At 38.5% G+C, this 10,761-nt stretch overlaps 2 protein-coding genes across 2 annotated transcripts in view; both read right to left on the reverse strand.

Annotated features, from left to right (window-relative positions):
• The window catches only part of LOC110330914 (transmembrane emp24 domain-containing protein 11), a 17,069-nt gene extending 11,033 nt beyond the window's left edge, over positions 1–6,036 (reverse strand). Inside the window, exon 1 of the mRNA XM_021211224.1 lies at positions 5,862–6,036. Within this exon, the coding sequence (XP_021066883.1) occupies positions 5,862–5,985 (124 nt within the window). The 5' untranslated portion in view covers positions 5,986–6,036. The remainder of the gene's footprint in view (positions 1–5,861) is intronic.
• Positions 6,037–8,002: 1,966 nt separating this feature from the next.
• On the reverse strand, positions 8,003–8,909 carry LOC110330364 (vomeronasal type-2 receptor 116-like). Its single transcript, XM_021210347.1, has one exon. The coding sequence runs from the start codon at positions 8,903–8,905 to the stop codon at positions 8,003–8,005; it is 903 nt and encodes a 300-aa protein (XP_021066006.1). The 5' UTR covers positions 8,906–8,909.
• Positions 8,910–10,761: the final 1,852 nt, after the last annotated feature.

A 10,761-nucleotide genomic window follows, 5' to 3' on the forward strand; every position in this document is an offset into this window, starting at 1 on the left:
CCCCTTCCCTTCCCTTCCCTTCCCTTCCCTTCCCTTCCCTTCCCTCCTCCTCCTTCCCCCCTCTCTCTTCCTCTTTTTTTTGTGAAATTGTCAAGATCCATCACCTTTTGGCTCAGCTTCTCATGTCCAGAACAGTAAGAGGGTGTTAAAGGTCAGAGGCCATCAGTCTTTGGCCTTGATTGGATGCTGTGAACCACCTCAGTACCTGACCTTGTTGTGGCAAGATCCCCAGCAAAAGAAATCTTAATCAGGCATGGTAGCATACACCGTGGTCTCACTATTTATCTTTGGCTGTCTTTGAATACACTATGTAGGTTAGGCCATCCTCACAGAATTCTGCCTGCCTCTGCCTCCTGAGGGCTAGGCCCACACCATCACACCTGCAATTTTTTACAGTGACAGTTTAAAGGGACTAACATGTGAAAGCAAACATTTTAACACTGTTGTGCCTCTCAGTGTATGTGGAAATAATATTTAAGACAACTATAAAAGGTAGAGCTAAGGTTTTATGTTCCTTTTAAAACGGTAAAGTAAGTCATTCTTGGAGATAATAATAAGTAATAAACTATATAGTGAAAAACACTATAGATTGAGTGGAATAAAATATAAAACATCCAAACAATCCACAGGTAGATGGGAAATGGAAACCAAAATACAAAAAAGAATATGAAAGTAATGAAGTGTAAGGCATAACTTCTGCTATTAATAATTACATGGTAGGCAATATAGTCTAAACAAGAGTAGACAAAGGTTGTAGGAATGAACTTAAAAATCCAATTATAATGCAGTTTAGGAGAAAATAATTTTGAGCATAGTGTTATTGGTTATTTAAGAAGTAAAAGGCCATTCTGACATGATTTAATAGAGGCTTGAATAGCTCAGATAAAGTGGATGTTAGAGCAAATAACTCATTAGATACATCAAGTAAGACATCAAGGGACATAACCATAAGTTCACCAAATGATAGTGCATCCAAACACATGGGATAAAGAAAATAGAACCTAAATAAGAATTAAACAAATCTTTGTCATTGATGCTTCCATAGCTCTCTAGGTATATTTTATAACTCTACATAAAATCAACAAGGATATAGAAGCACTGCAGCATCAACAGTTTCCTACATGTGTGGACCACTGTGTGATACAACTGCAGAACACATTATTTTTCAAGTATATTGGAACATTGGACATTTTGAGCAATAGGGCACAATAGGTGACAAAGCACTTCTGCTGAGGTATTTGAAGGCACTTGGAAAAACCAAACTCTTATTAAATGGGGACAATAACTTTACAGATACATGACCACAGGAAATCTGTTGTGTGTTTGCCATTCTCTGAAACAAGTGGTTCTTGCTGCATCTTTCCTGCTGAGGTTCTCCCAGTGCCTTGCTGTGTAAGGAATCAGGGTTAACATTTATTTCTACCACCAAATCCTGCCCCCTTGAGGCTTGTTGCCACTGCTCTGTTAGTGGCCACAACTTATTTTTGTAGAACTTTTAAATTTTCATTCCAACAACAGCTCACATGGAACTGCTCTTGTCATGTTTGCTTTTGTGTATGCCTTTTGGTACTAAAATTTGCATTCATCTACATCCTTTGAGGTGCCATAGAGCAAGAGACATTTTATTCCTTTTTTTGCCTAGAGACAATATAATAATAAGCCTAGAATACTGCTTAGCTCTGTGGTTGAGGTCACCAAAGTGTATGCTAAATCAGAATTTCGAATTGACAAATTCTAGGGTGATACTTATTTTAAAATCCCAGTATTACAGTAATGTTGCATTACCAGAAGTAGAGGTAATTTCTGCTTGCCTTTGTCCAGATAACTCTACCTGTAAGTACATGCCACTCCACTCCATGCCTCAGGCAAGCAGGAAAAAAGAAGGGAGGTGTCATGCCCTGTGTGGCCAGCAGATGTCAGAAGGGAGGCATTAATTATGGGAGGAGTAAATTTGGGAGAGGAGTCAGTCCAGACTGAGCAAACAACTCCTGGGACAGAGGTTTTCATGCACTTTCAACTGTGGAACAAGGTGCTTTGCCACTATGATCACAACATGGCAAGAAGTTCAATACATGTGGAGTAAAGGAAACACTTTTCCATAGTTCTTACACTTTTTTTTTTTTTCTGATCTCTCATTCCTTTTGTGTTTGAGGGCAGTTCTACTTTGGTAATACAGCCTCCTTTACTAATCCCTTCTTGCTGTTTTCTATGGAATCCACTCCATGAGTTACTAGTTTCAGATATTGTGCTTCCCAGTTTTGTATACATATTTGTTTTTTTAAGATTCCAATAGTCAAAATTCTTAACTTTTTCCATGCATTTACCTTCTTTTAATTTAATATGCCACTTTTCTCTTGTTTCATGGTCTGTAATAAGACTTGTACTTAAAAGCCATGTTGTACTTTTGCAGGGGGATCAGATACTATCAGAACCCCTTTCAAAGGAAGGGAATACTCATGTTCTCCATGCCCTGCAGTATTATTATTATTTTTTTTTAGTTGTCTGTTTTTCTGAATGATCACTAGTCTTCCCAACAAGTCTTCTTGTCTCCCAGTCTTTCCTTGTTACAAGGGACTACCTGCCTCACTTTTAGAAAATGAAATGAAGGATGAAAAGAAAAGAGAGGCGAGAGAGAAGGCTCCATGGTTGAGCTCTTGCTTGCCTTTCCAGAGTAATGGAGTTTACTTCCCAGCACTTACATCAGGTGGCTTACAACTGCCTGTAATTGCTGCTCCTCATGATCTGATACCTTCTTTTGGCCACAGCAGGGAACCACAGCTATGCACTTATACTGCTCCCTCCAACATACATAGAGAATCAAAAACAAAACAAACAGACAGACAAACCAACGAAAATCCCATTTTATTTTAAAGAGGAAAAAGAAATGAGAAAAGATCTCCAAGGAACTCACTAGGCCAGAGGAATACCCTGGCCTCCTATGTACCATTAAAGATATCTTCAGTTTCTTCCCACATAGAACTCTCTGTAATTTATTGTTAAGGAACACTGTTAAGTAAAACTAAGGGAAACAACTTGGAATACACAGAATATATCATAGGAGTTTCCAGGCAAGGCTTTCTTATGCTGAGCTTGCTGTAGGCTCTTTAGTTGTCAAGTCCTGTATTATCCCTCTTCCTGCGTAGGCTTCTGCTCCTCAAACATCTTTCCATTCCCTAAGGGATTAGAGCTGAAGGCATGCCTGCTTGTCCATCACACTTAGAGCAGGAACTCAGAAACAATGTTTGTAACATTAGAGATGAAGTTCAGGAAGTGGGAACCAACCTTGACAAAACACCTGCAGCGAGTCAGGGACATACCAGGTGCTTTCCTGCCCAGGGACACTTTGTCCCCTGATAACTGAAATGGCTCAGAGTCACCAGCTATTAGTCAAAGTGACTTTAAAGTATTTTCTCTGTCTGCAAAGTGGTAGAGTTTGCATTATCTTTGTGGTCTGTGTTTAGCCTTAATGAGAAAAACATCCTTTGATGCCTGGCTCTGAGGTCATCTCCTCAACTTTCTGAATGGGTACATTTCCATGAGCCCACCAGTGTTAAGATATGGCAGGAGACACAGCACACAGCTCATATATGCTCTTGCTGTATCTATGGGATATTGGGACATAGTGGAAGGTTTCACAGATTCCAGGTCATTTTAGACATGCATTTGGATTTTATGATTAACTTTAGCATTAAGATTGGAGTATATTTTTGATCATCACTTCTTTTCATGGTGTGTTTGATACAGCCTTTGTGATCATTTATACACTATGGAAAGCTGAGGGACTTTCAAATGCAAACTAAAGCAAATGCAACTAAAGCCAGACTCATAACATTTTATAAAAATCAGCATACAATAAAGTCTTATCATTAAGGGGATTTTAAAGAAAAAATGTAAAGAATTATATTAGTACATTATTGGGAATATCCAGAAATGCTATGGTGATTAAAGAGAAGGCTCTGATGTTGGTCCTTTAGCACTGGGAGTGTGGTATCCTGGGTGTGGCTTCCCACATCAACCTCCTCTGAACACCCATAGGTCTTTCATTTTCATCAGTTCCCACACCTTTTTTTTTGTAGTGCATCTATTACTTTTGTCTTTGCATGTGGGCTTCAGGTATAAGAATGTTCACCTGCCTGGCTCCTCCATCGCTCACGGTCTTTTCTGGTCTTTCATTACTTTTTCTGTCGAGGTCTCCTCTACTTTGGTAACCCAGTCTCCTTCACTTCTCTCTGTGGAGATGGCTCAGTGGTTAAGAGTACTGACTGCTCTTCCAGAGGTCCTGAGTTCAATTCCCAGCAACCACATAATGGCTCACAGCCATCTGTAATGAGATCTGATGCTCTATTCACATGTGTATGAAGACAGTCACAGTGTACTCACATATATAAAATATATAAATCTTAAAGAAAACACTATTAAGATATAGAAACTGACGTTAGCCTGGATAGCTTCATGGAGTGATACCTGCTGGCACCATAGTTGGGAAATGAGAGGTTTGAAGGTAATGGAGGTGAGTTCAGTTAGAGCTTGAGAAGAGCCGTGGGACCTCTCCTCATGCATCTGAAAGAGCACTGTGCAGTCACAATAACCTTCCTTCTTTAACAACTCTAGGGGCCCAGTGGCTTTTCAGCTCCATGCCACCAATATACAGATCATTTGTCTCATTTCTCTATTGCTCCTTGACTTGTAAGTTTGAAAATTCAAGAGTTATCAGGAAAATCCTCATTGTACTAGGATTTATCCAGGTATCCAGGTACTCACTGAGGACACACTGAGCAGACATTGGTGTCTCCTGTGTGCTAGGCCCATATCCTCATAATCCAAAGAAGTATGTTCTGTTATATCATCTCCATTGTTGTACAAACACAACAACAGAGGTAGAGCTGGAGGGTTCATCGGGAGGTATCAGGGCTCAGATCTGGATTCAGGATGTTTTTCAACACTCCAGCCTCCGAAACATCTTCCCTCAGTGACTGACAGCATGGAGGGCTGCAGTACTACTCAGTTTCTTATTATTCTACATATAGATTCTATAATGTAACTTTCCATTTTGCTTGCTATAAGCTCTGCCTTACAGGCCTGTTGAATTTCTTTAAAATTTTCAAAACAGATTATTATTCTTGAAATTAGAACACTGAATAATGGTCAAGATGAACTGAAATGATTCAATATTAATCAATGAAAGGCATAATCAGTATTAGTGATGAATCATGTTGCATTTAGCTTCTACTTTCTCTTTGCATTAACAATTAGAAAATTTGATATTGATTCTGACTTACATGTTAGAAAAATTGTAGGACTTTGAATATGATGGTGAAATTACTGAGTGCTTACATCTTTCTCAGAAAATGGGTGAAGCTCACCTATGTAGCAATGTGTTTGTATCTGGGAGCATAAGGAAATCGATGTGGTGACAGTATGGTTAGCATAAACAGGTTCTGTAAAGTAGGACTCCCTCATGGTACTCCTTCCCCACAGTTTCATTGAGTTATGAAATTTGATGCATTTAAATTCAGGCTGTGCGTCCTGATTTACTAGACACATTACTAGACTCACATATGCTCTGCATAATTAATTTGCCAAGTGATCTCAGAGATTTTCTACTTGAGGAAATATGACAGCCCTAAAACAAATCAAGGTTATATTCTGAGGTGTCAAACATAGGCTCCCTGTTCTATAAATTATAAATTCCAACCTCAAGGAAAATTTCATGTGAGTTTTAATTAACATAAGACATATCAGAGATAAGTTGTTTAGCATTATGATCACTGCTGAATAATGCAGACCTCTGGAGATTAGCATTACAACATAAAACAACATTGTTCCTCAAAAATGTCAGTAGAAAAATCTGTCTTACCCACCTGTTATCAATGTGTCACTTGGAATGTCTTCTATTATACATTTCTCCTCTCGTTCTCCAGCATGGAAATAAAAAGCAGCTGAAAATGAAAAGCTGAAACATAAAACAATTGTCTGAATTTGCATCTCTACCGCATTAGCTACTCCAAGGTCCCTTCTTTGAAATGGAGTAGTTGAAAGTGACTGTTTATTAGGTGTTTGCACTTCACTGTAGTTTTCTAAAATTGATTTTTGTGAGAATTGACATTTGGTGCCTACACCCAGGCAGATAAGTGCTGCAAACTCCAATGAACCAGATTAAAAAAACAAATAAACAAACAAACAACAACAAAAAAACCACTTAGATTTTGGGGTATTTCCTGAGATAATGATAATTCTTTTTGATCTTGTTTTAAAAGATGTGATAGAGTGATAGTTATTGCCAGGGCATTCAGTTGGAGGAAACAATTCAATGTATTCTTTTAGAAAACATTCCCTCATCCAAGGCTCAGGGAAAAGTAAAGAAGATGGTGGGAAAGATCTTGAGAGTCAAAGGATGAGGAAACTGGCTGTGAACATAAATCTTCTAGATCTAGCATAGGTAGACCGTGAAGTTTTACCAATATGACCCACAAAATATGATCTGAAGAAGGATCACTGCACTGCGCATGGCAGCATGGAAGGAAGAAATCTTGCAAAGCTTCTAGCCTACACAACCATGTTCAGGAAAGGGTAAATCTGGGAATGGAGCATGTTGTCATAGTCAGGGAAGGGAACAAATATTGGCCAGGTAGTAGCAAATAATGAGCCATCTGAACAAAAATACACGCAATTTTACATGGTCTCTACAATTTATATTTCAAAATGTATATGTATATACAAATACATATATGTACTCAGTAAATATTAATGAAATAAGAGGCCATGCACATTTTAGGAGTGCATGGAGGGGGTACAAGTGGTGTTCTGGACACAGGAAATTAAAGAAAAAACAATTAAATTATACCATAAAATAAACTAAAAAATAACAGTTAAAAATAAAAGCAACAAACAATACTTTGAGAGAAAATGACACTGACTTTCAACAACTGATGTTCAGAAATAGTAATGTGTATGTGTTTGTGTGTCTTTGTGTGTGCAATATTAAACCAAATAATTGTTACTCCTATATTCATAATGTCATTCATCTAGAGTGATTTATATATTCACAGACTTCCCTGACCTTATTGTGATAAAGGTCATATGTGTGACTTTTTTCCACTAACAATTTTTTATCACTGAGTGAAAAACATTCATTTCATAAGGAAATGGTGTGCTTTCATGTAAAGTTCAAGAGCCTTATACAGTAGGCACAGTGTGAACTCCATAGTTCTTTTTATATATTGTACCATTAGTATGTTACCTGATATTCTGAATATTTCCATAGTACATTATGAAGCTATTATGAAATCTCTGGCATATTATGATATCAACAATATGTTACACTGTAACTATGCTCCACACTCTACTAACATTCAATCTTGTTTCACTTTTCAAATCAATGCCTTTTATTGCATCAGTAGTCTGTGATATTCCAAATCCCAACCAAGGCAATTTAACTTTTTGCTGATGTCTTAGATTCAGTTGCTGTAACAAAACGCTATGGTCAAAAGAACCATGTGAGAAAAGTCTTATTTCCCTATGTACTTTGGTCACAGTTAATTGAATGAAGTCTAGGCAAGAACTTGGATGCAGACACTCAATGAGAGCACATGAAATAATGCTGATTACTGGCTTCATGTCAGTGCTTTCTACAGTCCTCTTTCTTATAACTCCCAGAACAATTTGCCTAGAGGTGGCACTGTCACAAGCTGTAGGGTCACCTTATATTAAACATTAATTAGGAACATGGCTTACACACATACCTACAGATCAAAGTGATGGTAGCAATTCATCAACTAAGATTCCCTACTCTCAATGTTTAGGTTTATATACACATGAATGAGACCATTTTATACTAAAAGTTAATAATTGACATTACATTAGGCAGTGCTGTGCTGCCCTACATTGTAAGTACTAACTTTGTATATTACTTAAAATTTTTGTATGATTTAGTAGTACTTTTGTTAAGAGAAAGCAAAAAGATATGTTGAGTACCATTTAACATTTTAAAATTACTAAAGATTCAAGAATGCAATTTATCTTTGTACTTGTGCAGAAAATTTGAATCTAGTCTAACTAAGATAACACAACATTTTGGGAGAAAGATGCACCCTAGCAAACCTGCACTAGAAGCCAAGATGGAGAAAACCTCCACAACCACCATGACTGTTCCCCTGGTGCTGTGGTAGACAGGGAGGAAGGTGATCCAGACACTGCAGAACACCAGCATGCTGAATGTTAGGAATTTGGCTTCATTGAATCTGTCAGGAAGGTTCCTAGCCAAGAAAGCCACGGTGAAGCTCCCCAGAGCCAAGGAACCCAAGTATCCCAGAACAAAGTGGAAGGCAATGACTGAACCTTTGTTGCAAATAATGATGGTCTTTCCATGTTCAGACTGTGTATCTCTGTCAATAAAGGGAGGAGATGTTACCAACCAGATTCCACAGAGAANAAGTTGGATTAGGGTACAAATGGGNATGACCAAGTTAGGTGCCCCTGNTGCCAGCATNCCTCTCATCCTTCTCCCTGGAGTAGTGAGCTTGAAAGCCATGAGCACAGTTATTGTTTTAGCCAGCACTGTAGAAATAGCCACTGTGAAAAATACTCCAAATGTGGTCTGCTGCAGGATGCAGGTGGCCTGGTTGGGATGTCCAATGAAGAGCAATGAGCAGAGAAAACAGAAGACTAGAGAGATGAGCAGGATGTAGCTGAGAATGTGGTTATTGGCCTTAACAATGGGAGTATCCTTGTACTTCACAAAAGTGACTAGTACTAGCACTGTGAGGGCAGAGAAGGACACGGCCATGCATCCTAGAGCCATCCCCAGTGGATCTTCATAAGCNAGGAATGACACAGCTCTTTGGAGGCAGTGGGTTTTCTCTAAGTTGGCATACTTATCATCTGGACACCTCACACACCGTTCCATATCTACTGGCAAAGAACAATGAACCCTTGTAAGATATCATAATTATGTAGTTAATAATTGTGTATTTGTATTATTCAGTGGATATATCCACAAATATTATGGTGTTGAACATCTAGTCCATTCCTTTTTTTGGTAGAGACAACTAACTTAAGATTGATCTCTATTAATACATGCTTTGTGATGGAACAAAACACCTTCATAGGGAATGGAACAGCAAAAATTATTTATTAAACAAAAAGAAAGAAGTTTATGATGAATAATAATATACATAATCTCAGATCATTTAATTCCTCAAACCACAAATTTACTACTCACCGACAAGGGTAGTATGGAGACATAATTATTGATGAAATACATTATGTAGTGTATTTTCTTTGAGAGTTCTGTCCTTTGTCTGTATCTTCACATAGGCACCAAAACATCCAATTCCTTATGCAAATATTTATATAAAGTAATATTTTCATTCCTTAAGGTGTATGCCTTGTAGACATATGCATTGTGGTACAATCTCTTTCTTCCCAATTACATATTCCAAACTCTATGGCATGAAGGTTATGGATATTCACATTTATCCCTCTTTCCTTATCTAGGCTGTGATAGATGATCTACACTCTCCTATCTCTTTTTTTATTAGATATTTTCTTTATTTACATTTCAAATGCTATCCCGAAAGTTCCCTATACTCTCCCCCCCACCCTGCTCCCCTACCCACCCACTCCCACTTCTTGGCCCTGGCATTCCCCTGTACTAAGTCATATAAAGTTTGTAAGACCTAGGGGCCTTTCTTCCCAATGATGGATGACTAGAGACATCAGCTGCAATGAGCTCATGCTAGAGACACGAGCTCTGGGGGTACTGGTTAGTTCATATTGTTATTCCATCTCTGGGTTGCAGACCCCTTCAGCACCTTGGGTTCTTTCTCTAGCTCCTCTATTGGGGACCCTGTGTTCCATTCTATTGATGACTGTGAGTATCCACTTCTGTATTTGCCAGGCAATGACATAGCCACATATGAGACAGCTATATCAGGGTCCCGTCGGTGAAATCTTGCTGGCATATGCAATAGTGTCTGGGTTTGGTGGCTGATGATGGGATGGATTCCTGGATGGGGTAGTCTCTGGATAGTCCATTCTTTCATTTTAGCTCCAAATTTTGTCTCTGCAACTCTTTTCAGGGGTATTTTGTTCCCTATTCTAAGGAGGAATGAAGTATCCATTTGTTGGTCTTCCCTTTTCTTGGTTTTCTTGTGTTTTGCAAANTGTATCTTGGGTATTCTAAGTTTCTGGGCTAATATCTACTTCTCAGTGAGTGCATATCATGTGAGTTCTTTTTGTGATTGGGTTACCTCACTAAGGACGATATTCTCCAGATATATCCATTTGCCCAAGAATTTCATAAATTCACTGTTTTTAATAGCTGAGTAGTACTCCATTGTGTAAATGTACCACATTTTCTGTATCCATTCTTCTATTGAGGGACATCTGGGTTCTTTCCAGCTTCTGGCTATTATAAATAAGGCTGATATGAACATAGTGGAACATGTGTCCTTATTACCAGTTGGAACATCTTCTGGGTATATGTTCAGGAGAGGTGTTGCTGGATCTTCTGGTAGTACTATGTCCAATTTTCTGAGGAGCTGCCAGACTGATTTCCAGAGTGGTTGTACAAGCTTGCAATCCCACCGGCAATGGAAGAGTGTTCCTCTTTCTCCACATCCTTGCAGCATCTGCTGTCCCCTGAATTTTTGTTCTTAGCCATTCTGACTGGTGTGAGATGGAATCTCAGGGTTGTTTTGATTTGCATTTCCCTGATGATTAAAGATGTTGAACATTTTTTCAGTTGTTTCTCAACCATTC

This window comes from Mus pahari, chromosome 13 (assembly GCF_900095145.1).
Source record: "Mus pahari chromosome 13, PAHARI_EIJ_v1.1, whole genome shotgun sequence".
In the NCBI taxonomy this organism is placed as follows: Eukaryota; Metazoa; Chordata; class Mammalia; order Rodentia; family Muridae; genus Mus; species Mus pahari.